At 44.3% G+C, this 25,979-nt stretch overlaps 4 protein-coding genes and 1 long non-coding RNA gene across 6 annotated transcripts; 3 read left to right on the forward strand and 2 right to left on the reverse strand.

Moving 5' to 3' along the window:
• The first annotated feature begins 544 nt into the window (after nucleotides 1–544).
• Nucleotides 545–14,687, forward strand: rftn1a (raftlin, lipid raft linker 1a). The gene is given in 10 exon segments (XM_037264340.1): nucleotides 545–685; nucleotides 4,843–5,011; nucleotides 9,036–9,220; nucleotides 10,070–10,172; nucleotides 11,490–12,057; nucleotides 12,126–12,329; nucleotides 12,398–12,507; nucleotides 12,614–12,717; nucleotides 13,040–13,115; nucleotides 13,357–14,687. Coding segments are annotated over 9 exon segments (1,896 nt in total). The 5' UTR covers nucleotides 545–685; nucleotides 4,843–4,846; the 3' UTR covers nucleotides 13,738–14,687.
• Nucleotides 14,199–18,069, reverse strand: oxnad1 (oxidoreductase NAD-binding domain containing 1). The gene is made up of 8 exons (XM_037264339.1): nucleotides 17,925–18,069; nucleotides 17,506–17,618; nucleotides 17,130–17,196; nucleotides 16,950–17,053; nucleotides 15,764–15,905; nucleotides 15,451–15,696; nucleotides 15,230–15,338; nucleotides 14,199–14,885 (listed from the first exon to the last, which is right to left on the reverse strand). The coding sequence occupies exons 2-8, from the start codon at nucleotides 17,610–17,612 to the stop codon at nucleotides 14,728–14,730; spliced, it is 933 nt and encodes a 310-aa protein (XP_037120234.1). The 5' UTR covers nucleotides 17,613–17,618; nucleotides 17,925–18,069; the 3' UTR covers nucleotides 14,199–14,727.
• A 2,153-nt stretch (nucleotides 18,070–20,222) lies between these two features.
• LOC119130060 lies at nucleotides 20,223–21,804 on the forward strand. Its single transcript, XM_037263566.1, has 2 exons — nucleotides 20,223–20,588; nucleotides 20,907–21,804. The coding sequence occupies exon 2, from the start codon at nucleotides 20,913–20,915 to the stop codon at nucleotides 21,255–21,257; it is 345 nt and encodes a 114-aa protein (XP_037119461.1). The 5' UTR covers nucleotides 20,223–20,588; nucleotides 20,907–20,912; the 3' UTR covers nucleotides 21,258–21,804.
• On the reverse strand, nucleotides 21,800–23,136 carry LOC119130062. The gene is made up of 3 exons (XR_005099351.1): nucleotides 23,082–23,136; nucleotides 21,991–22,116; nucleotides 21,800–21,907 (listed from the first exon to the last, which is right to left on the reverse strand). It is a non-coding gene; the product is annotated as an uncharacterized LOC119130062 (long non-coding RNA).
• On the forward strand, nucleotides 22,609–25,943 carry wipf3 (WAS/WASL interacting protein family member 3). 2 transcript variants are annotated; one of them, XM_037263564.1, is made up of 9 exons: nucleotides 22,609–22,877; nucleotides 23,431–23,503; nucleotides 23,575–23,651; nucleotides 23,909–24,041; nucleotides 24,130–24,279; nucleotides 24,365–25,021; nucleotides 25,132–25,275; nucleotides 25,433–25,534; nucleotides 25,628–25,943. In XM_037263564.1, the coding sequence occupies exons 3-9, from the start codon at nucleotides 23,589–23,591 to the stop codon at nucleotides 25,666–25,668; spliced, it is 1,290 nt and encodes a 429-aa protein (XP_037119459.1). In that variant the 5' UTR covers nucleotides 22,609–22,877; nucleotides 23,431–23,503; nucleotides 23,575–23,588; the 3' UTR covers nucleotides 25,669–25,943. The 2 variants fall into 2 exon arrangements, with proteins under 2 accessions (XP_037119459.1, XP_037119457.1); XM_037263562.1 differs by lacking the exon at nucleotides 23,431–23,503.
• The last annotated feature ends 36 nt before the right edge of the window (nucleotides 25,944–25,979 follow it).

Here is a 25,979-nt window from a genome sequence, read left to right on the forward strand (position 1 = left end):
GTGTTGCACATCTGGTGAATTTTTTTTTCATTATTATTATTGCGTTTGTCTGGATTGTTCTGTCATGGTGTCGGTTGTAAAAATGTTTTAAGACCATTCAGGTATTGTGCACTGTCTCAAATGCATTGTTCGTGTTTTTGGTCTTCTGTGTGTTTGGCTAAATAAAATGAAAAAAAATTCACGTTCAATTGGAGTGTCTTGGGAGTTTGTGGCTTGTTTTCCACTTTCCACTCTGGCTTTTCTTCCCTAGCAACAGCTTCCATCATCTTTCTTTTAGTGGGTTGTTGTCGCTGTCTACTGGTGTGACTGGGGCTCCCCTGGGTGCTGCGACCACCCTTTGGCCGCCACCCACCTGCCTCCAGTCAGACACATTTAAATTATAAATAACTCTGGATTGCTGCTTATGAAATATGAATTCACATTTTTTTAAAAGGGTTGGGGTGGGTGGGGGTACCTGGAGCCTTAATGGCATCAAAACATGCAGTATAAATGCTACCTGATGGGGGCGTTCTCGTTGGAAAAAAAGTCTTGCAAGTGAGTGAGGGAGCAGAACGCCCAAGAGCTCCACGCCACATCAAGGAAGCTTTCGAGTGCACCGGATCCACGCGCTTGCCTCATCCCCCTTTCAACCGTGCAGATCGAGACGGCTTCCACATTGGGCTCCCACTGACGAGCACCAAGCTCGGTGAGTTTCTGCACCCCTTTCGATGCCACTTTAAACCAAGCGAGTGATGGTTGCGTGACATTTCACGAGAAGTTTCGCATAGCTGTCAGAAAGTGTTCGGAGTCTATATGAATGGTGTCAATGACGTCACGAACGTGCCAAGTGTGCGACAAAATGGTGTTATCTCATTATTAACATCATTATTTTTGCTGCTTTATATATTGGGAGCCTGCAGAGAGTTAAAAAGGAACACTGCAAACCCTGCTGGAATCTTGTTTCATTTCAAACTTTGTTCCAGATTTTTTAAATCAAACAGAAATCCATTGCACGGTGTCTTTTCTAAGTGACCAATATGAGAGTAAACAAAAGAAAAGCCAGTGGAGCCAATGCTGCTTGCTGTGACACACACAATCATATAGATATTTATATTTAAAATGTCTCCAGATGAGGCGGCTCGGTGGTGCACTGGGTAGCACGTTTCTCCAGATGCTGTATGTTTACCAAGACGTAGAAGGTGTATTAGAAGTGATGTCGCAAAAAACATATTTCAAGCTTCCCCCTTGGAAATAATCCCCCTGGGGTCTCACACACTTTCACAGCATTTTCCACCACACCTTCAATCATCTCGATTTGGCCCGATTCTTCCAAACGGGAACCTTTGATGGCACCTTCGAGCTTAGGGAAGAGACGGAATAAAAGGTTGTTCTTCTCGGCTAGGAACTGTCAGATGCTCAGGGCAGTGTGAGCAGGTGTGTTCTTCTTAGGCACTGAACAAAACGATGATTCCGAAAGCTCCTAGTTTGGGTTTGAAATGTATTTTTGATATGCTCCAATGTTGCTTGACTGCTCAGCCAGGTCATCGTTGTAAACAAAACATCTTGATTCTTAATCTGGTCAAATTAAATGTAAAAAAAAAAAAAAAAGCTTGCATTTGACAAGACAGACTTTTATGTCTGACATTTGTTTTTCCAGCCTCATAAAAACACTTAAATATTGCTGGAGGGGCAATTTGGCATGCCGCCTGCCTGTCTTTTTACCTTTAGTCACTATTTCTCCCTCTAATGGATACTGTGAGTCAGCAGGGCCCTCATTGGATGATACTTGCTAAATGATAAAAAAAAAAAAAAAAAAGGAAGAGAGCACTAAGTGCAGAAACGGCCACCTAATGTCCACACAGCAAAACCAAAGCAAATTCACAGTATGATTCATGTCTCCCATTCAAAAAGAAAAAAGCCTAATTTTCAGCTCAAGTCTAAAAAAAAATCTGCAAATTGCCATCCCTTAACTGCAAAATAATGATGTCGCCATAGTTGGCTGCTCGGCAATTGAAGAAAAAAAAAAAGTCCAGGAATGAGCTTTTGAAGGTGAGCGATCAGGTTGACTGGATGACTCGAGCTGTTTACTGTGAATGTTCTTCAAGCTCGGTCAGACTCTCACTCCCTGGTGGACGTCTGTTGCGCCACTCCAAACACGACCCCCCCCTTTCCCCTTCCTCGAGTGTGTGTCTTCAAGAGGTATAGCAGAGCAGACGGATTACGCTCTCACGCAAATCCTCTGTCATTTCCAAGACTCTGTTACATGAGATTCTCAAATGAGAAGCCCTTTGCTGTACTCCCGTCTGCCTTCCTCCTATTTTGCGTTCTCCCCTTTCGCTTGGCTTTTTATCTGCCTCCCGTCGCTTCATGTTTAATAGCTGTTTTTATTTTTTGCTGTCAAGGCCTTTTTTTGCTGCTTGCGTGAAAGTGGTAAGATTTTGTTTGAAGTCAACGTGGAGAAAGAAAAAGTGTTTGTGGGGGGAAGAAAAAATCTTGGTGTTCCTCCACAAATACAGCCATCTTCGTTTGCCGTCCTTCAACCATGAGCTTGACCCGACTCCATGCCTGCACGGTGCGCTCAGGCTTGGAGTGAGAATGTTTGGCAAGATTCGAAACAAGTCATAACTCAGGCATCACGGCGGCTGGCCGGAAACATTCTTGTAGATCACGCCTCTAAATGGGCTCAGCGGGAGATCACGTCTGCGGCGGGAACTCTTACGAGCCACCGGACAGATGGACTCAGTGGACAGAAGGGTGGATGGATAGATGAGCAAAGTGTTTCGATTCTGTAGAAGGTGACAAAATATATTTTTGGGGTGGTTCCCAGCAAGCAGCATAACATGCAATGGATTGCAACGGCAACAAATTACCATTCACGCTTATCAGTGTGGACAGTTAATCTTCAATTAAATTTGAAATGGGTGAGGTAGCTGCAGAAAAGCCATACAAGCAGGCAAGCAATCAATTATTTTGCCCCACCATCGATTATGTGCATTTGAGCAAATTGCACCGATCAATTATGGCAAAAAATTAACAATCCATTAGTTGATTAATTGCTTTTTGTTTCAATTGGATGGAAAAGGCTCTCTATTCAATTTGTGACATACAGTAGCAGATCAATCAATCAAAGACACTAATGTACCATACAAGGCACCACAAAAAACAAAATTGGTCACATTAGAAATGCCTTCCCATCGCTTATATAATTTGAGTTTACGACTGATTCTGAAGATTAGATTGATATGGCAACAAGAAAATGCACAGCAAAATAGCCACATGTAATAAAAGCAGTGCAGCCAAGAGAAATTCAAACGAAGACTGTTTGGAACGAATTGGAGCAATTACACGGAACACATATTAGCTTAGTAGGCCGGTTGGAGACTCCAAATTGTCCCTAGGTGTGAGTGCGAGTGCAAATGGTTGTTTGTCTCTGTGTGCCCTGCGATCGGCTGGCAACCGGTTCAGGGTGTCCCCCGCCTACTGCCCGATGACGGCTGGGATAGGCTCCAGCACTCCCGCGACCCCCGTGGGGACTAAGCGGTTCAGAAAATGGATGGATGGACATATTAGCTTGTTTGTTGCAAATGTAGGTCAGTGCTTCTGATAGTCTTTAGGTCACCAAAGAAGGTCTTACTGTCCCTTAGGCCTAAACAGTAGATATTAAAAGTCTACAAGCCTTTCATCAAGTGCCATGATTTTGTAATATAGCAATAAATAATAAAGTTCCATACATGTGATTATGGAACGTTCCATGAATTAAACCAAAGTGAAATGTGGTTCCATCACATTTAAAGTTATGTAAAAAAATAATAATAATCCAGCGAGAAATCTGAAAATAGGGGGGCTATGCCCCCGCAGCCCCCCCTGTATCTCCGCCAGTGCTAAAGGGTAGCAGATGTGTGCTGACTGTAAAGATGATGTTGGTCTCATTTTCAATAGCATAAAAACCCCTGGCCTTCATAGGGTGTGTAGACTTTTTATATCCATTGAGTATACCTTTTTTTACGAGCATGCTTTAATGAGTGGAATAATGTCTCGTCCAAATAGCTGCAATGCATTTTTTTTCCCCAATTTTTTCTACACACCAAGCTTTATGTCATGGGTTAGGATTGTTACCCGACTTAATGTTGCCTTTCTCCTTGAGATGCGGGTCGGCCTGTAAAGCGTGGCGGGTGGCATATTAAATCGAATCGGAGCCTGTCACATCTGATTTGCTTGACGATTTCTGTCCGATATATCTATTTGGCCTTCCGTCCAATGTTATTTGTCTATAAAAATCTGTTTTCCATGCTATATAACCCTGAGCTTTGGATCCATATTGCTTGTTGTAAAGCGTCAAAAGGGGAATTTTTTGACCGCTATAAATTGTCATTTTAATTGCCTGTTGGGCCGGCGCGCTCTTGAGAAAATCTCTTTGTGATGGAATGCTGACCTTGTGGATCAACATATAAATCGAGCAGCGCTACAAAAGCGCTTGCCATCTTAGCTCTTCTGGATCCTTCTCCTCTCTGTCTGGTGTCGCCGCCGCCGCCGCCGCCGCCGTGCTTGACAGGGCAGGAAATCACTCTCATTTCTGCTTTAATTCCTTCTGATCAAACATGTCGCTCCCAATCAGCTACGTTTGATTAGGAGACGGCCGTATCGCAGCCTGGCAAGCAGGTAATGGCTGACAGTTTCATATTTCACTATTATTGCATTACACTGTGTGGGAAGGGAGGGGGGGGGGGGGGGAGCGTGAGAGAAAGAAACACGTTATTTCCCACAGCAGGAGCTTAAAATGTAGTGTGAATGCGTTTTTATATTTAGAAACTCTATCAATGCTTTTTTTGGGGGTGTTCTCATCATCTTGTCTTCTCTCCGCAGAGATATGGGGTGTAGGCTCCCGAAATTGCGCAAAGCCGAAGAGACGCAAAGCCCCGGTAACATCTACTCCACGCTAAGAAGGCCTCAGGTGGAGACCAAGGTGGGCGTGGCCTATACGTACCACTTCCTGGATTTTCTGTTGGGGAAAGAAGGTAAATAAAAGCTTAGAGTTCTTTTTTCCTTCAGGGTTCCTCAATTTAGGATTAGGACACAAAAGTGGGTTTGTGGCTCGGTTCTGGCAACACTGATGAAATGTCACAACTGGATGAGGTTTCCGTATTTGTCACAGTTCCGCTTCATCTGGGGGGAAACCCAGTCCTTGTAATTGCCATTTGGTCCTCAACCAAAGCCTTTTTTTTTTTTTCAAATACGCCCCCGCCATAACAGAATTCCAAAGCTAGCTGTTTTTCCGCCATTGTGATTTGGAACAACTTCCAAAGTTGCTTTTCTATCTTTCACCAGAGAAATGAAATGTTTAGGTCAGCAACTCTGCGGAATGATTGTTTTCATACCGTGAAAGTCCTGAAGGCAAAAATAAGTGGATGCAAGAGTGTGTATGTGTGAGACGTGCCCTTTTCCTCGCACAACCATACCGATCAGTCGATGAATATTAGTCCGCTCGTGTGGGCGTGCGCTCGCAGCATCTTGACGAAACTTTTGACGGCAATCCTCCAGAGGCAGGCGGTTTCTAAATATACAAATGCTCTCGACTGTTGACGCAAAACAAAACGGCAAGCGTTAAAAAGCAGATAGAAGGAAAAAAACGGCTGCCGTGGCCTCATGGCAAGCGAGCGCCATGTACAATCTGAAGCGACAAGTCCCAACAGGTGCAAGAAGCTCACGGAAATCCTCCGCGGCTGACTCGCCGATGCGACACTGGAACAGACGGCAGCGGTGAACTTAGCTTTTGCAACAACAAACATCTTTGATAGAATCCTCGTAATAGCAAAAATCAATTTGATCTAATAACTTGCCCAAAAAGGAATGAAGGGGAAAAAATATACAATGATCATGAAGATGAGTCAAAAGATTCGACCCCACCTGGACAAACATTCTATGGGTGAAAGCGTTCCATCCCGAAGCACATGAAACATATTTTTTTTGGTCTCTTTTAAGAACAGAGCTACTGTTATCTTCAAGCAGACAGGTAGGTCATTTATATGGTAAACTCACTGATGCCATCTTAAGATGGCTCTACTCACATGGCTATTGTGAAATGAGCGTGTGTGTCTGTGTGTGTCTGTGTGTGTGCTTCCACTCTCTTTCCATTTGCAATACAGAGAGCAAGAGGAGTGAAGGATTCCTGCAGGATTATTTGATTGTTTGTGGAGATTGAGAGGCCCCATTCCCAGGAAAGGGATTTATTTGTATTTATGTGTGTGTGTGTGTGAGGGGGTCGATATAGGCATCCTCATGTCCGTCTATGACATTGTGTGGGGGGACCACGGTCAAGTCCACACTCTAATTCAATTGAGTTGCCATTAATAATAACATTTGCCTGCCAGCGTGACTTAATGACTCTTGGCCAGTAATGAAAAACAAATATCACAGCCGCTTCCCCCTCTGAGTGTTTGTTTATGAAACTAAAGTGGGACTCTCAGAGAGAAGTATTTTCCGCTCAGTCTTTGGATCAGAGAGCTGTCTGCTTAAGTTAGAAAGGAAAGGATGCAAAATGGACCAAAATAGGAGGAGAAGTTAAAATATTTCCATATTTCGCTTGAGGCTATTTCATTCGCACATTGACGCTTTTTAGGGAGGCCCCGCCCACCAGAGAGAGCTGGCTGCAGATTTGCCTGAAGCCAATTCGAGTTTACTGTCACTCTTAAAATATTGCTAATAAAAACCCAAAAGGTTAAACATAATATAAAGTTAGCAATATAAAGCCAACTTTGTAGCTCGGGATTATTTTGTCATTTTGTGACCTTTAAAAATTAAGAAAACATTTTGTGACCACAGCAGTTTACTTACTTAATGGAATTCTTCTCTTTTCTGTCTTCTTTTGACCTGGTGCTCCTTATGGAACCAAAAAAACAAACATTTGATACTCTTTTAGAGTGCGCTGAGGTGTTGCACGATGTCACGCCAAACTTGGGTCCATCTTTTGGATTCAGTGAGAAAAAGCACGAAGACATATTTTGTGGCTCCGCCCCTTCCTTGAAAATAGAGGTCACAATCTAATTTGTATACCCTGAGGGGTATCCGAATTTTGTTCACTGCGACTAGGTCACGCTTGACTGAATGTGGTCACTCGTCCGCCCGGCCGGCCGGCCGGCATTCACATATTTGCCCTCCGGGTCAGACGTGTTGCCATAAAGCGCAAATCAAATGCCTTATTACGCTTTTATCATCCAACAGCTGCACCCTATGACATCATCTCGCCTTGAAATGTCATCTTGACTGTATGAAGGTCCCGAGTACAGACAGTGACTGCATGGTGAAGCAGCGGCAAGGAACACAATGCAGTCAGAATGAGAGACCAAGGAGCCCTTTAATGGAGAAGAGACAAAGTGTTAGTTGGTCAAGATGGTGGACGGGGGGAAAAAAAAAAAAAAATCTATTTAAGAGGTGTTAGAGTGGAGGATGTGCGAGGAACTCGGTATGGTGCCGTGCGGCGGGATTGAAGCTGCTGATGACTTGGCGCTGCCCTCGGCTCATTAAAACTACAACATGTGGAGAATTTGCAGCTAAATTTCTGCGTGTGATGGTTTTAAATATTTATATGTTTTCACTACACAATAATGCGCACCATGATAATTAATGGCAATCTGGAGCAAAATAATACAAATTAATTACATTTAAAAATGTCTAGTGAGTGATATTCTTCCAAATATGCTGATTTAAATTAATTAGATGGGGACGGATGAAAATATGAAGAAAAAAAACTGGGGTGGGTAGTGCCCTCGCGAACCCCCCTCTAGCTCCGCCTGTGGTTATATCTACAAGGTTTCTGCTGCTCACCGGTGATTCCAATTTTCAAATCGAAGGAATGCCAATGAAAATTCAAAACCAACACACGCTTGGTCCACGACGGCTTTAAGCTCCAAGCTATTTTTTTTTCTCTCCTCTCCTCTCCTTCACATTCCCACTTAAGTGGATCCCTCTCCACAGATGCTGACCAACAACCTTTGTAGGCCCTGCGGCTGCATTCCCAGAGCTGTAGGGAGCTCCTGGCTGCAGGAAGTTGATTGTTTTATAGCCACCGTTTTGGCGCAGATCCCCGCCTCAAACCTCTGCAAGTCATTAGAGGGCAATCTGAATAAAAAGTCAACCTCCAGCAAGGAAAGGATAAGCCTTGAGGGCGCCTGTGAGCCCTAATCCTCATTCGTCACCTGGCAGGCTTTAATGCTTCCTCTCTCTGGGTGCTATACCACGATACGTACTTTATAGTCATGAACAATATTTATTCATATAGGATTTTTAGAGCTGCATGCCCTTCAAATATAGGTCATATATTGGAGCTGGTCAAAATATTAGGTACACATTCCTGTGCAAACACATTTGTACTCATCACTGGTACTAGATGTCACATGGTTGTCCCATTTTTTGGCGTTGAATTCCCTCAGCGGCAGATGGCGGCATTTATGGCGAGTGTTAATGGCTGCACCCAGATAACTTTTGTGTGCCCCGATTGAGAAGTTTCATCCTGAGGGCGGGTGAGCCTTGGTGGAGCTAATGGTGACTAATGACATGGAGCTTTGTTACCACCAGCGCCAACCAACATGCTCTCCAGCTGCTAATATAATCATTACCATGCTGTTCTGGAGACAGCCATTTATGTGTTTGGTGGATGAAAGCCTTTCTCGCTTCCAAATATTTCTGCCAAGATGGGCTTTTTTTTTTTTTTCCCCTCTTCCTGTTGGAGGAGCAATTTGTGTGTGTTGTTTTTTTATGTTGATGTGACGTAACCCTTGACGTTCTACCTTTTGTTGTGTGTGGACATGTGGTGAGTTCACAAAAAAAGAAAAATGCAAGGATGAGCTGCCCCTGTGTGTGTCCATTCTCATATGTGTGCATGCTTGTGTGCATCTGGCTACGTGTGAGCACACCAGATGATGGAGAACAAATTGAAAATGAGATGGCTCACATTTTCTTCTCCCCCCCCCTTCTGTGCGTCTCTTTTAATTTATTCCGGTTATTTTCTCTTCTCCACACCAATGCAAATGAGACTAAATCCATTTCCGTTTGTCCTCCAGAGGTGCCCGGTGTCGTCGGTGCTTTGCCTGTCTTCAGTCCGAGAACTTCCCGTCCAGGTCCGGGAGCTTTACGCGCAAGGTTTCGTCCTGGTTTCCGTCCACCCGTTTGTGCACCCTTGCGGGCCGCATCACGCCCGCATCCAGCGGCAGCTCCATCGGGCCGTGCTGGTGCGAGAAACCCCAAGGTATCACTAAATTGTCCTTCCCTAATAAATTGAAGCTAAAGGAATTTCTTTTTTTAAGGCAATTCATTCAAGACGTGGGTGTTTTTTAAAAAATGCACATCTAATTATAAAGGAATAGGCAAACAGGTGTCGGGCGTGTGCCGCACCACCCCCACCGATCCGGTTAGTGGCCGGCCCCCGTCTCTGTGGAGACGGCTGATTGCATCATCAGCCTTCACCAAAGAGCCACTGAAAGCATGAAACCATCTCTTCACTCTTTGATGAACACCCCCTGCTCTATCTTATGTCCCCCTTCCATCCATTTCTTTTTTCTCTACATCACCGCTGGCCCCTTTCATAAAAAAAAAAAAAATGGACGCGAGTGGGAAAAAAAGCGACAGATCAACTGTTTCAAATCTAGCCGGGAGCACATAATATTACGCGTCCTTCTCTCTGACCTCATTCCAAATATGAAGAGACATATTTCAATACTCCTTTTTTATTATGATTTTTGACTTTTTTTTTTCATGATCCCATCTTGCAACAGCGCAATCTTTTTCCCCCCTCTTTCTCGATTGTGAGAGTGATGAGGAAAAAAAATCAACCACTTCCTCCCAAAACAGAAGATGATGGTTTTTGGCTGTGATCATTCCAGTTGAGTGAGCTCCCACGAACACGAGCAAAACGTCTGCCACAGCCTCTAAAGCGTTCAAAGTGTAATGGAAGTGGGTAATGACGCCGCCGGGTGATAATGAAAAGGAAACCATCCCGAGAGGAGGCCGGCCGTTGAGGCTAATGTTAAAACAGCATGACGGCATTTTCTGCTTCATAGAATTTCCTGAGTGATGTTTGGAATATCTCCATTTGCAGTTGCCACGAGAAAAGATGGTGGAAGCATCGTCTGGAGACGGACGTGTGCGCGGCCGGTCATCAGGCGGCTGACCCGGAGGTGATCCAGAACTACGTCAAGAGAGTGAGTTGAACATTTTCCCAAGAAATGTTTTTGGAGAATAATGTTCCTCTTTGTGGGTGGAATCAAAGAAATCAGTGTTGTCCAATCTTGCTACCACAGGCAGCTTTGGCAGCATCACAAAGCTGGCACTTTTTATGGACCAATACGAATGGATGTGTGTGATGGAGGCCACTAAATATTATTGAAATGTGGTTTAGTTCAAAACAAGTCACTGGCAGCACAACATTCCCACTTGTTGCATCTGTGTGTCAGATTTAACCTTTTAGACGCCTAGCTAACATTATTTTCTTTTCCTCCCCTGCTTCTAAATTCAACCCCCCCCCCCAAAATCCAACAATGGGAAATGAAAATGTGCTCTATTGAATAGATTTGCATCTGAACGCCCAAAGAGCGCACACAAAAGGAAACGTGATTGGATGGAAAACGCGTATGACAGAGTCTAATGTGATCGGCTCCAGCGGCGTGATATGAATAGCCAATCGGATGAGAGGAGCCTGATAAGCATCCACGCTGATTGTGTGCGGCTTCAATTTTGCCATCGTTCTTTTTTTTTGCGACACGCTCGCCAGCCCTCCCACTCTCAATCTGGCTTCGCTCGGAGTTGGCTACTTTGAAACGCTTTAAATGTATATAACAAGCGTGAGAGGTTTGACTGAATGATGTCTCATTATTAGTCCGTTCGAGTTTTGCCTCCTGTCAAGCCTGTCAGCCTAAATATCAACTGACACATTCACACGTGGATGAGCCCAGATGAGGTCCTTTTGTCATTTGAATATTTGATCTTTGCACATGATTAGCATGGTTCTAATTCAGATGAATAGCATCTCTTGCCTTTGTGCGTGTGTAAATGAGGCTCGCCTAAATAGTGGTTGCATGGAGACCGGAATTATTTGCTATCTTGATGTCTTCTTAGATGTTTTAAATAACGTGATATAATTGAGAAATATATTTTATGGTCCTACAGGAGGTTTTATTGCCTTTTTTTTTTTTTTTTTTACACAAGTATGTGTCTTACCTTCACTGCCATTGACGAGAATAGACGTCAAACCTCACTTTTTACTGAGCTGGCAGTGAACGAGTTAAAGTACAGAGAGTTGGTATGGTACTTTTAAATGAGAATCTCTAGTGGCCTTCACGTCAAGTATTCTGTGACGGGCAATGACACAGCTCGCCGAAGGGGAAAGATATCGGCTGCCTCTTCCAAGGCGAGACAACCTTGGATTATGAACGTAATGGTTTGACTGACAAGACGCCAACGCGATGGATGTGTGTTGGGCGGCTAAATTATTGATGAAATGATTGTTATTTATCTTCCAGATCCAGGATGTAGCAGAGCAAGGCGTGATGTTTGTGGGCTTTCTCCAGCAGCCAGGAGGGGCACCTTGCTTCACGACAAACTGGGACCCCGATGAGTTATCCTCCTTACACTCCAGCCCGTCTCCCATCCACCGACACCCCCTCAGCTCTAAATCCAGCCCGACAGATCCTTCAGAACCGAGCGGTAATGATTCTGAGCCGGGCGACGTCCCCTTTGATTCTCCAGAGCTAAATCATGAAAGTGGAGAACATGCTCGACGGGATCGCAAGGCTTCACTGAGCTCAGAGGCAGACTTGCCCACTCGACCTTCAGAAGTCAACCCAAAGGGATCCGATGAAGCAATTGAAGCGGCAAACCCATCTTCATATCGCAGAGACCAAGTATGCGAAAGTCAGACCCTAAATGGACAAGAGGAACGGAGCCCGTCGGAACTCGGACTATCCTCCGAGAGGCATTTTAAAGGTCCAAGTCGGCCAGACCATAAAGAATCAGACCTGACTTGGAATAACAACCACATTTGCGTGAAAAATTCCCAAACCGGGAAGGATGACTTCTCCGCGCAGGCTCGTGAGTAATCCCGTGACATCACTTCCTGTTTAATCACATTATAGTTATTTTTTTTATCTTATGTGTAGGACTTCAACTGTTTGCCTTATACAACTCTACGGGAGAACTCAACACGTCTTTGAGGTTCTACTCGCTTAGGGTGCCCTTACGAGTTCAAAAGGAGGCGGGGCTTGTCACCGACGTGGACGGTGATTGGCTCGACCACATGACTCAGCACTTTACCAACGGCGCTCAACTCATTGATGGCTTCTTCCACCTCAGAGACGATCACGGTAAATTTCGGTCGGGCTGGCTTGAGATCCAGATCCTCCACCCGTCTCAATTTGATTCTTCTCTCCAGATAACGAGGTTTCATCCGTAGACAGCGTGTTCATCTTCCATAACTCGACCGAGGAGACCACCAGCGCCTCGTACGACGCCATCGTGGTCGAGCAGTGGACGGTCATCAATGTGAGTTCCCTTCACTGACGCTTCTGTATTTTATTCAACTTGAATTCTTTTTTGGATGTCTTTAGATAAATACGTGGCAGAGTTTTTGTTTTTTTGCTGACTTCAGGGTGTGGTGGTGAAGGCCGACTACGTCCCGCTGTTGCAATCTCTGGCTCCTTATGGATGGAGACTCATGTGTGTGTTACCCACACCCATTGTCAAGACCAACAGGTACACAATTTTTCTGTTTTTATTTTACTTTCCTAATGAGGACGACGGATGTTTCATTGTGCCTCCATCTTAAGGATTAAAGCTGACAGAGGTAGCTAACGGGCACAATACGATTGCGGCGAGATCCAACGAATCCAACTGGCGCGCTGAATGTCTTAACATGAAACCACTTTTTCAATCTGTCAGCCAAAAGCGCGCCGCCTGATCTCTTCGCCTTGTTACCTGTCGTGTTTTAAAAGGCACTGAAGAAAAGAAATCATTTTGAATGCATCGTCACATTCCAGCTCCAAGGAATAAAAGATTTTTTTTTTCTTTCTCTCAGTGATGGGAGTTTGTCGACTAAGCAAATCCTCTTCCTTCAGAGGCCTGTTTTGCAGCGCAAGAGAAAAGACTTTAAGGTTGGTGGCGGGCTCCATCATTAGCACCAATCTAAGCGTGTCACATCTTTATCAAGTCGTGTTACTAAATACGGAATATACAATTAAACGGTGTCTAATAATAGGTGAATTTTTCACAGCGTGCAGAAAGAATCATCAGCGAGAAGCTTTGTTGCTTTTTGTCAGGTGTCTACAGGGAAAGGCAGAAGAAGAAAAAAAAAAAAAAAGATGAAATCTGTCAAACGCCTCCGTTTCATTTCAGATGCTGAACCTCCGAGGTCGCCACAAGACAAAAAAACACTCATGCGGAGAAATGCTGGAGGAGGGCGAGGACAGGTCCCTCGTCTCGGAGACGGAGATGGGCAAGTTGAGACACATCAAGGAGGACCACGTCGAGGGTAGGAAGAACTGGACCACGGAAGGATGGCGGGAGGAAGCCGAAGAAGAAAAGGACCTCTCCTTCCTCTCGGGCAGCCTGGCGTCCGTCGAGGGCGAGGAAGAGGAGGAGACGGATATTGACAGTGTTCTCACGTCCAAGCGGGAAAAGTCGGTGAGATGGACAGAGGTGTGCCAGCGAGGAGGCAAAGAGGAGGTAAAGCCGGACGAACGCATCAAACATCAACTCTTTTCCGGTGTCTGCTGAAAAAACTGATTTTAATTGACAAAAACAAAATCGGTAGTGACGAAATTGACTGAATAGGAATTAGTGTTGTGCTGCTTTTTTTTTTGGCTCACTGTCGCTAATTGATGTGCTTTGAAAATAGGAGACAAAACATTTTTGTCTAGTTTGCTACTATTGAAGAACACGCCACCGCTAGGAATGTCGTATGGAAATTAGTCTACTTTGTATACTAGAACACGTTATGGTCATGTGACCCAAAGTAAAAGACTTTATATTACTTGTTTTGAGTCAACTGGCATCCATGTTTTAAAAATTTGACATTTAGCGAAAGATGAAAAATGTCGGTACCATGTTGTGCAAGTGGAGCTGTGTATTTGGGTAAAGTGACTCTGTAAAATAGGAATTGTGTATAGTGCTATTTATTTCTTATTTTGTGCTGTGTCGAACATGTATTTACATAAAAGTAAATGAAGCATTTCACGCAGCTTCCCCGTCGTTTATTTCATTCAATCGTCACATTACGGCGTACATTTCCCTCATGGAACAACTCAAATGATTCGACAATGGCGGTCCCGCTGAGTCGCTCGCGTTGGTCTCCGTGGGGGGGTTTAAGGATGTGGACCAATCGGAGGCCACCTGGAAGGCTCCATTATAGTTACGCTGTGGGTTTCTCACTGAGCCATGTAATACTGCTTGCTTGTGTGGAAAAGTCAGAAGACAGCTCGGCCAAAATGGTGGAAAATGTAGATGAGCACTCAAGCACACAATATGTAAATAAATAAAAGCATTTACATGTAAAGTGTAGTTCAAACATAGGAAATTGCTTTGAGTCAATAAATATTTGGACCCGCTGCCTGACTTAAAAACATCTTCACAGATAGAATGAAATCAACGTGCAGGTTCCGACGGTTGGCCGAGAACTTCCACTTCGCCTGATTAATTTTGTCGCCTTTTAATTCCTCCCACACAAATGCATCAAAAGAAAAGGGGGGGGGGGCGGATTGGGAGCAGCTACCACCACTTCTCAAAAAGAATTCTGTCTTGTGGCAGGCCAAGGTTCACAAGTGTTTGGGAAAAGGTCTCGATCATGGGAGGAGGTCCACATAGGTAACACAAAGTCCTCTGGGGGTCCACGTGTATCCTCAACTCTTCTTCTGTGATTCTCTGACCTGGGAACATGATTGAAGAAGGAGAGGCTGGCTTTATCACAATTCACTGTGTAGTTCTGATGTCACAAGGACATTTGATGTTCTGTTTTTTTCTTTTCTAGAAATGTGGCTATAGTTACAAGAAAATAAAGAACATTGTGTTTTTGCATGAAAGTACACTGTCTTCCAGCTACACCACTTTAAGGATAATAACGGATTCGTCGATTCATGGATTGAGAATTTTTGAGAATTGTGTCATGAGGCGAAATGGAACAACAGAGGAGCTGCTGACTGAATTTAACTAGTTTGCGGTCAAACTGAGTCAGCGGAAATATTATTCAAATGAAAATGTCACAATGACTTACTGTTGACAAAAGGTTGGAGATGTGGCTCGATATCTGTGCTCTGCTGGGTGACATGGAATTTGCACGTTAGCTTGTCAGGAAACTCCCTGCAGGCCCGCAGGATCGGATTCTTGGGAACCAGAAGGTAAGATGGAAAATAAAAAAAATGTTAGTATGCATGCATTGAATGTGTCATGTCAACAAAATCCTGGTATGAGCCTCCAGGATCGAAGGGGACACACCTTGAAGAGCAGTTCATCGGTGGTCTTGGCGCTGTAGCAGAGGTGGACCGAGCCGATGTTGCGGCCCCGCCCGCCGGAGGCCCGGCTGAGCTGCAGCAAATCGGCCGAGTGCGACAAAATGGAGTACAGCGGGTTGATGCCCACGCCGCCGGCGACCAGCAGCAGATCAACGGCGGGATCCGATGGTGAGGGGTCAAAGTAGAAGTCGCCGCCCACGCGCATTGCCACCTGAGAGCCCAGAGTGCACTGTGGGGGGGTTGGGGGGGGTGAGAATTCTGTTTTGGATAAGAGAAAAACTTATTAGCCCACTCACCGCCGTGTGAACCCAGTGCGCTGGCGGGTGATTGGCAAATTTGACGGCCAGCTCCACGACGCCCTCCCTCTGCAGCAGACCCGGGCTGGAGCACATGGAGAAACCTCCCACCTTCTCCACTCCGGGGATGAAGAAGTCCACCCTGCAAACAAAGCCGGATTCTCACTTTGCAGCTTGATAAGCTCCCCCGCTTGTCCTTCCCTGGCGGCCCGCGCCACAATAGGAGAACAAGAGAACACCTGACTGTTCAACTGGCTACACAATTGCTCAACTGGAAGGTAGAAACATGCTGAGCTGAAGGTCAAAGTGGGATTGTGTGGAGAGATTGCAACCTTTGACCTCAGCAAGGACGACGGTTCCAGAAAGGAGCGGCGGCCAAACAAAACCAGTTAAATGCAGCCGGTCGGTCTTAAAACAGTGGCGTCCTTCGACAGAGAAGAAGACAATGATGCCAAGCGAACAATGGCCGTCTGTTCAGCTCAACCTCCAGCGTCATGAATAGACCACATATGTTCCACCCACCACCTCATCCTGCTCTTCTTCTAACACCCGCAGACGAACAACTTAACAGCCCCTTTTTTCTCGCAAACTCGAGGCTTTCCATGTATTTACATTCATTATCAAGCGCTGCAGGAGAACTTGCTGCTGGGTTCTCGTATCTCGTCGCCGCCGCCCACCTACAGTATGCGCTCTGTGCGCGATCTGCTCATTAACATTGGCAGAGCTGACTGACAGACGCGCAACCCCCGTGAAGCCAGAACTTGTTTATTCAGGAATTGTTAATTTGCTATTATTCTTATAAGAGCCACGTGAAGGCATCTGACAATACGGCTGCAGCACTGAATAATATATGATATATATTATTCATATATGATAAAATAATTTCCACAGTCATAATTGAAATTAAATATTGAATAGAAACAGATTTTACAGTATCTTTATAAAAGTATAGATTATTATTGCTGACATTGGTTCACCTTTTCCAAAAAAAAACAAGCCATTGCGAGTGAAACACTGCTCTCCCGTGGTGAATAAAAGTACTGCAGCCCTTGTGAAAAACACGCTCAATGGGTAACCATAGTTACTCTAGACCTCCAAGGTAATTTGTTATTTGAACAACACTGAAAAGAAATCCAAACATGTGCAATATTGTTTTTTTTCATGAGGACATGAGGTCTCTACTCACCATTGTCCTGCTTTGAAATTAAAGTCCGGATGGGCGGTTAACCTGAGACGTTTCACTGCCTCCGACTCATTCGTGATGCCGCATACTTGAGCAGGATACACCGTCTGTGTGGAAGTTCGGAGATTAAGCATTTGATCTGCATTTTATAATAGGCCTATGGATAAAAATGTAACATCTTACATTTTGTCTTTGGTTGTTTGCTGTCCTCTCTAGGTGGTCCATTTGTTGTTTGGAAGACATATTTCCTCTGAGATATATAAAAAAAAGGATTTGCTTATTTGCAACTAAACAGGCCCAAATTTCACACTAAATTTGAGAGAGCAAATTGAGACAACAATTCAGTATATATATACTTGTGCTGTTTGTTTTTTTCCAATTAAAATGTGTCCGCTCAATATAGGATGGGAAACATTGGAGCACTACACAGTTCCGGATGAGCAATTTGGAAAGTAGATCCGACGATAATAGTAAGGTACTAACTTTCTGTCAAAGTTCGGAAGTGCACATTAGGGGAAAATAACACAAACACAGAATTAAAATTGTCAAGTGCACTCACCGTGTGATGGAGCAGAGAGCAGGTCGGAGACGGCGGAGTAAGCCAGTGGTGGAACACGATCGAGAGAAACTCCGGCCAGCGGACGTCAGGACGCAGTGGACGCTCATCTCTACCTGAGAAGATGTCAATGCGCAGTCAAAAGCAACATCTCGCGTGAGTTGTCAAACAACGACGTAACAGAGGTGTGGTATTTAAACATCCTAACCATGTAAATGAAACAATATTGCTTTTACTTATTATTCATATTCCTGCATAACTGATCATCTAGGTTATTAGCGTTGACGTTAACGGAGTGAAGAAATGATCACCCCGGTGCATAACATTATTATTGCCGGTTTGCACATTTAGCAGCGATCCTAACAAAAGCATCACGGTTTGGATGGACGACGATAATAAAGAGTCAGAAAAGTTCTTCTTACCAAAAGAATAGAGCTATTTTTCTCACAAAATGACCATGTCTGGCACTTATATGTTATCAACCTTGGTCATGTTAGCATTGCATGACAGTTGCAAATTCTTCTTTGTTCTTATTTTTGACTTCCTTGCGTCACTGTGACGTTTATCGCCCCCTGCTGTACGTTTTAGAACTTGGAGCACTATCACTACTTTCATCTATACGAGTTGAATACTGAGGTCACCTCACAAAGTGCTGGTTAAAATACAAAATCTAAAGGTGCAGTTAATACGGAGGGGTAAAAGCGAATAAAAGTAATCAAATTTGACCAAAAGGCTTCAATAATTCAAGTCCAGCGTGCAGTCAATGTGTTAAAATGACAATGGCAATTGGTTGCTGCTTTATCTATTATGTTTGGGAAAATGACTGTGCAAAAAGAAAGAAAGAAAAAAAAGGAGTAGCTTTTCTATATATAACTTGATGTCATGCCCACATCATGTAGGGTGTGGACACTCGCTAAATGACTTATCATCTGTCACACTCAAACCTGATGATGCAAATCTAAGCACCATCAAAGTGTACCTGGGTGTGGATATTATTTTTCTGAACAAGCTGTACCTGACTAATGTTGTGGTTAATAGCAAAATGACATTTTGAAATAAAACTAGATCATGTTTAGAGATACAAACAAACAAATCTCAGCTCTTTAAAGACATCTAAAAACTCCAGAAATGCACAATGAAAAGTGTCTAAATAAACAAAAGCACACAATTTAATACAGTCGACTCCACCTAAATATACAGAGACTTTTTTTTTTACTCTTACGTAATGGTTATAGTTGTTACTGAGTGGGAAAATCTGGCTTTCTTAAGCCTACATTGTGTTAGCTAAAAAAGCGTGACTTACTTGGAAATCACAACAGTTGTTAACCACAGTAAATGCTCACCTCCTTTGAGGTGTTTTGCAAGCTGACCCTACCAGTCCAACTGGCTGCCTTCCGCTCTCGTTCCCATGGCTCGCACACCTCGGCTCAACCTGTTGTTCACTTCAGGTGTATCGTTTTGACAGTAGCAAACTTGGCAAATGGGCACTATGATTAAGATTTATTTATATGTTCAGTGGCAGACAAAGAGCCCAGACAGATGTGCCATTCATTGAAGTGAACATTCATTGGAGAATTTATTACAATATACAGAAAATGGCCTTATGATAAACTAATTCAAGTTTATTTATAAGGCCCTAAATCACAAAAGAGGCTCAAAGTAGTATGGAAGATGAAAGAGAAGTTACAGGCCAGAAAATTCAGATGTCATAAGAATAATTAATAATAATTTATGATAATTGGTCATACATTAAAAAAAACATGCAAACAACCGGCTGACGGCCAGTCCCGTGTGCCCCACCTCTTGCCCAAAGTCAGTGAGCTAGCTAACCCGCACTATAGAAAATGGAAGAATGGATTACTGCGGATTTTGGTTTGTTCCATCAACACTCGTCACAGTGAGTCACTCGCATTATCTGTTTGCAGTAGACCTTAAGAAGTATACTTTACGTCTGAATAAAAAAAATAAAAATACTGATTCTTCCCAACGCCTGTCTAAATTGTGCACAGCCAGCCATGTTGACACCACCCATCACGCACTAACCCTGCAGACACACATTGACTCATGGACGCTCTAGAACAGACACACACACACCCTCAAATTAGAAGCCAGTTCTTGGCCATGTTGCTATTCTTAGAACATGAAGAGACCCCCCCTCCCCCCCTCCTATTATGTATCAACACAAAACTTTACTTAAAAGATGCCTTTTTTTTTTTTGCAGTGTAGTATGTTTATTGCTGCATTATCCATCAGTCCAGTTCAAAGCATGCATTCTCCAAGGTTGAAATTATTCTTTGACGATATGATAAAAAAGAATAATTGGAAATAGTAGATGATTTTGACTTCAGGAAATTTGCTTTCTGCTTTCAGTCGTGCAAATCCTGTGTAGCTTGTTAAAAAAATCAACAACCTGCAACCTGTGCACATTTTACTTCAGACATTTTTTTATGTGCCACCTCGGCCCTTAATAAGCGTGTGAAATTAAACGTCACCTTGACCTTTAATTGTTTGAAACCACATTAAAGGACACTGTGGTTTAAACATAAAATATATAAATGAAAAAGAAACGCCCTCCAACATGGGTTGGATCACTTGAGGACAAAGGATTCCTTTTTTTTTTTTTAATCCGTCACTGATATAGACGTACTTCTCCCGTGGAGTGAGTTTCCCAGCAACGACAAACCCCGCCCACACGACACAGCAGTTCAACCTGTGTTGTGCTCCCGTGACCACTTTGGTGTTGTGTCAGCCAATCAGGAGTGACTACAGGTGTGAGAGTTTCGGACGGAAACCTGCTGGTTCAGTCGGCAGAAAGAGACACCTCATATGTGTTGTTTCATGCGAACATTTTGGAGCAATTATCAAAGAAGGGTCCAGACATTTGACTGGAATAACCGAGGTGGGGCACGACATTTTTGCCGGCCAGGTAAGAGAGGAGACACGGCGGCCGACTGGAGCGTGACACCTCTCCAGTTTCAATTCCTGTCACAGTTGTTTGAAGGCAGTGGCTTTAAAATAGATCACAATCAAGAGTTTCATCGTGATTTGGATCATCACAAGCTCATCCAGCTCTTGCTTTTCCTCAGGTGAGTTTATTTTGCATTGAGTCCACATGTGAATCACGGTTTGTTCTTTACTCGCAACTCATTAAACCAGTTTTACCGAGAAGGCTTTACGAGATGCGGAGGTGGGAAATCCAGAAATTGTGACCTAACTAGTCAGTGTAATTGTAGTTTTGTTATTTACAAGTTAAATCCAGTCAGATCTCTATCATTTAAACTGAAATGGATTCATTGAATGTCAAAATCGGCTTTATTTGTCAAAATTTAAAATGGAAAAATACATAAACAAGGAATTTTTGGTAAATAATTGTTGTCTGACTCAAGAAAGTTTCCTCTGCACAGACCAAGATGACAGAGAAGGCAAAATGGTGGAGGGCCTTCCTGCCAAAGAAGAAGCCAGGTGGCAAGGAGGCAGGTTCCCCTAACTCGTACGGACCGGACTTTGACCCTTTTGCACAAGATAAGTCCAAGAGCACCACTGAGCAGTCTCCGTCCCAACAAGAGTGCACCAACGGCTCCCGCATCTTCAGCGACGAGACCTACGACGACTCCCACATGGAGTCCCTGTTCAACGAGCAGACTTGCCGCAGAAATATGAACGTGTCCCGCTCGGGACGCTTTAAGGTGAAGAGCAGGGCGCGCATAGCCCTTCCCGAGACAGATAAAGGCACGGGGAACGTGGCGTCGACCTAAGACGACATATGTGATCGATCGCGATGGAAGGTATAAAAGTGACTTTACAAAGATGAGAAGGAAAAGGCTTCCTTCCCTTGAGGTGTACAGAAGCTTCTGTAGGTTGGTTGCGATGGTGACGAGGAAGGTGACAAAAAGCAGAGAGGTCCGAAAGGTCACGGGAAAAAAAAAATGTTTGTTTTGATAGCCAGCCCATCAAGTGAGATTGTGCGGTGTCCTCTTTATGTAACATTTTAACATGCCTGTGTAATAATGACATTTAATATATGCAAATGAAGGATGTGCCTTCTATGAAAATGCTTTTGTGAAACAATTGGAAGGTTTGTGAAACTGTAAATGGTTAGGAGAGTAACTAAATTGAATTTAGGATTTATGTTTGTATTTTTAAATGAAGGATCAGTCCAGGAAGTTTTAAGATTTTCCAGCAGAGCTGCGGCTAAACGCCACAGATGTTTGACGTTTGTTTTTATGGTACGCTGTGTTTAGATCACCTGTGAATATTGAAATGAAGACAACTTATGAGCAATAAATTAAAGCTACCATTAAACATGTTCCATCCTTTTATTTGATGGTACTGCTCATCCTGTTGAGATTTGCAGGGGCCTGGAGCCAGCAGGATTTGGGATGACGACACAATAACGATGTGCTCCCTGCATGGAGGTCAGGTGAGTAAACCACAAAATTGTCAGTGACAGCTTTACAGCAATTCTATATGTCAAGGTAAATAAATTACCTTCAAACGATTTCACAATGTCTGCCAAAGTGAGGTTTTAAGTTTTGTTGTTTCCCTGTTCAAGGGAGGAGCGCGCTTGCGTCACAGCATTCTTGTGTCACTTCACCATGTTACCGACAGGAGGTGCTGCTGCGCGTAAACTTCAGTTGCTTGACTTGCCAAGTCAATCAAATGGCACTGAGCCAAAATAAACGCAGATGCAAAATTATATCTCACGGTAATTAACTGCTTGGTCATTTTTAAGTGACAGTAACGAACTGCATTGTGGATACCATGCTAAAAATAAATTTTAAAAAATCCAGTTTTGTAGAAGTCCTTGTCAAGTGTTGCGTAGTAAAGTGACAACAGTGGAATATAAACACGGTTAAAGTTTCCCTTAAAATGGAGCCAACAAAAAGAAAAATCCAACCATTGTTTTTCATTATGCAATTTGGATCATGTAAAATTTTTGTTACATAACGAGTCCCTGATTATTTTTTCCGTATCATTTAATACCCAACCACAGTAGATCATTAGGTGTTAATTATTGCGATATTAAATCTAGTTGCGACTGGTAATATTTCCCCTCCTAGTGTTTCTTCCCAGTTATGTAGCGTCCTGCCCCTTTCTGCAATGTGTGATATTGCACCGCTAGACTTCTACACACAGTGTGGAAGAACTACGACAGCAATCAATAGTCCACTGTTCAAGTGCACAAGGCTGCATCGTGGACATTTGGGGAAAAAAAGAAACTCAATCCCTTTCGTTTGAAAGTTTTTGCACGCCGTTTTGGTTAGTGACAAACAACCCACCAGTTGGGTTAAAAATAAAACTATGAGGTCAGTTTGCTGCGCGCCTTCACGCTGAGGACTTTTTCAACACTAGCAGGTTCACTTCTGACTCTTAAGGTAGGACCAAGTTTATTTCTTCTAACATGCTGTTTATGCTCATCAAATGTAAAAGTATTTAAAAGTCTCATTTGAAACACAACTTCAATATGCACTGGCAAATTTAACTAAACTGCACAATAACTTGTATAATGTATATAATGGTGTATTATTTTGTACAAATATATTAAATTGTAATTATATAAATATTGAGGTGTCTACCACCTGTTTGACAGCCAGCAGTGTGAAAAGTCCTCAGTGGCAGTGTTATGAAGATAGCTGACACACGATAGAAATAGTAACGGAGGAACAGCCTGCCAGTTGCATAGTGGACATAAGTTGTTGTTTATTAAATTACCAGAGATGTTCAAATTCCTTATTGATAAGTCAGGGCAGTCATTGTTTGCCAATCAGGGAATTAAAAAAAAAAAAGCCTTTAAGGAGCATGGGAGTCTGTTACCTCTCACACAACACACGCCATTGTTCCTCTCCTGACCGCCGCCATTGGGGCATTGTGGGAAGACAGAGTGAAAAGTGCTAGGTGGGTGGGGGGGAATGTTTTGAACTTCTCCAGAGAGGATGGAGCGCGTTCTGTTTCCTGTTTTGCACTGCTGAAAGAGCTTCCTGTTCAGAGAATCGGGCGAGAGGTCAGCTAAAGTGTTTAGCGTGCACAGTAGCAGCTTCTGGTGGCATTTTTTTACAGCCGTCTCTTCTACAGGTGAAGCCTCTGTCATGCCGGTACCCCCGCCACCGCCGCCTCCTTTGGCGCCACCCCCCAGTGTTGCACCACCACTGGTAAGAAAATATCTCTGAAGACTTTCGGATTGTTGCTCTTTGTCCTATTGTCTTAATTCGACACCTAGAGGTTGTTTACATTATTAATGGAGGCCCAGTGTTACGTTTCAGCAGGTGGACAGCGACCGTATGGTAACTGAGTCATAGGTAATGTCTGTAGTCTTATTATAGAGTGAGGAACTATAGCTTAAAGAGGAAGTCAATACAAAAATAGTCACTTTGCTGGGAATTTATTTGAATATTTATTTGTGTCACAGTTTCCATTAGAAGCTCCTAAAGTCCATACTAGTGGAGGAGGTGGTAGGAGCGCCCTGTTAGCCGATATCCAGAAGGGAGCCAGACTGAAGAAAGTTACGCACGTCAATGACCGCAGTGCCCCTGTTGTGGATAGTAAGAGACGCAGCATTCATGCTTGGTTGGTTTGTTATTCATTTTTGTCATTAGTATCTCTAAATATGTATTGCATGTATGCTCCCAGAGCCAAAGGCTTCAGGTGGAGATGTGTCCAGCAATGTCGGTGCTGCTCAGGGTCCATGTGGAGGTGCGCCATCCTTAGGTGGACTGTTTGCAGCGGGGTTTCCGACCCTAAGGCCGGTTGGGCAACGAGAGTCGGCAGGCAAGACGCCAGGTAGGTAGAATGAGCTTGTCGTCTTTATTAGATTTCATTTTTGTTTTGAATGTGTCTGTTGAAAAGACTTTTGTGTGTGTTTGAGTGTCCCGCTCGAGCTCGTCGGCCTCCCTCAAGCCGCTGTGGAACACGCCCACTTTGGCGGACTTGATCGGCCCCCGTCCGCTCGCCTCCTCCTCCGCCCCGCCCTCGCCAACTCATGCCAGCAAACATCTTGCTCCTCTCCCCGTGGTCGCTCCTGCTCCGCCGACACCCCCTGCCCCGCCGTCTGCTCCTCTTCCTCCTCCGCCCCCGCCTCTGATCTTCCAGGACCGCCCTGCCAACAAGCCTCCACCTCTCCCCTCCTGCCCACCCCCTCCACCCCCATTTCACGGGACAAAGCCTACCTGGCTTCCTATCCAGCACTACCAACATACACCCAGCGCCAAACCTTTGACTCCTCCCCCTCCAACTTACAACCCCCCTTCTCTCCCTGGGGACCGCTCCTCTTGGTCCTTCTTCCCTCCACCGCCTCATGTTGTCCACTCGGAACCTGCAAGATTTCCCATCTTGCGTGATTCAAGCCCTCTCGGACCGCCACCTCCCCCTCTCCCAAGTTTTTACACCCCAAGCTTCCCATCCAATCTCCCGCCGCCCCCGCCTCGAATTCCAGCGGTGCCTTCCCCGGCGTTACGATTTCTCCCCCCGTCATACCCCTGCAACGCTCCAACCAGACGACCGCCTGCTGTGCCGCGAAGTGCAGGTTGGTCAAGAACCGGAATGGAACAGGAGCTAGCAACATCGTATCCAATTTAAATGCATTTTTCATGTTAAAGCTCACGTTTCTAATGGCACACTCCTCCTTGTGAGCAGGTGTCAGTCGTCTGGCTCCTCCCCCAGCTCCTCCGGCACGTTCTCCCGCCACTGAGCTGTCCAGCCGCATTCCTCCCCCTCCGCCGCCACCTCCCCCTCCCCTGCCCCCCTCCAGTGTCAGGAATGGACACCTGCACAGTCTGGGTGAGTGAACGACAAGATGGGGCCTCCTGTAAATCACAATGGCCTTAGAATCTTATGTGCTCTTGTTTATAAGATGTGTAGTTCATTCATTTCAACAGGGGTGTGTCGACTTTTTATATGCACTTTATGTACAGCTCAATTTCTTCCCTTCATCCAGACGACTTTGAATCGAAATTCCAGTTCCACCCAATGGAAGATTTCCCTCCTCCAGATGAATTCAAACCTTTCCCACGTATCTACCCGAGCAAAGAAAACAGAGGTACAGTAGCACAGAAAAGTCCCCAGTGCTGTTATTATTTTCCCATTTCCAGTATGTGATGTTTCCTTTGCACTCTCCATCTTTTCTTAACAGTAAACTCCGCCCCCCATGGGATCAGGTCACACCTTAGATGAGCTTCATCCCACACAATTCCTGGATACAAAGAGCCAGACACTTTTTGCATCGTGATTGTGAGTTAGCTTCGCCTCGGACTACAGTATGTGACCTCTGACCTTTTCTGGAGTGGAATGTTTTGAATGTGAGTGAGAGGAGGGCTCTCCCTACTCATCTTCAGTCTCAAGTGAATTTCTTCTGAGGCCTATTTTGGATGTGGTTTGTTTGAAACGGTTTAAGCATTTCATTATCTGTACAGAAAATAAATAATTTCCATTACAATTTGATGTCCACATATTGATAGTTTAGCGGCTAATCTTTAATTAGGAAG

This window comes from Syngnathus acus, chromosome 11, assembly GCF_901709675.1.
Source record: "Syngnathus acus chromosome 11, fSynAcu1.2, whole genome shotgun sequence".
Taxonomy (NCBI): domain Eukaryota; kingdom Metazoa; phylum Chordata; class Actinopteri; order Syngnathiformes; family Syngnathidae; genus Syngnathus; species Syngnathus acus.

Bases quoted from the DNA above. Each gene is read 5' to 3' on its own strand.
- oxnad1 (XM_037264339.1), bottom strand. From the start codon at position 17,612: ATGAGCGTCCACTGCGTCCTGACGTCCGCTGGCCGGAGTTTCTCTCGA. The intron at 15,697-15,763 runs GTGAGTGGGCTA...ACCCCCCCACAG, and splicing joins CGCACTGGGTTCACACGGCG to TGCACTCTGGGCTCTCAGGT. The intron at 14,886-15,229 runs GTAAGTCATTGT...TCATGTTCCCAG, and splicing joins TCTCCAACCTTTTGTCAACA to GTCAGAGAATCACAGAAGAA.
- LOC119130060 (XM_037263566.1), top strand. From the start codon at position 20,913: ATGACAGAGAAGGCAAAATGGTGGAGGGCCTTCCTGCCAAAGAAGAAG.
- wipf3 (XM_037263564.1), top strand. From the start codon at position 23,589: ATGCCGGTACCCCCGCCACCGCCGCCTCCTTTGGCGCCACCCCCCAGT. The intron at 24,280-24,364 runs GTAGGTAGAATG...TGTGTGTTTGAG, and splicing joins GTCGGCAGGCAAGACGCCAG to TGTCCCGCTCGAGCTCGTCG. The intron at 25,276-25,432 runs GTGAGTGAACGA...CCCTTCATCCAG, and splicing joins TGGACACCTGCACAGTCTGG to ACGACTTTGAATCGAAATTC.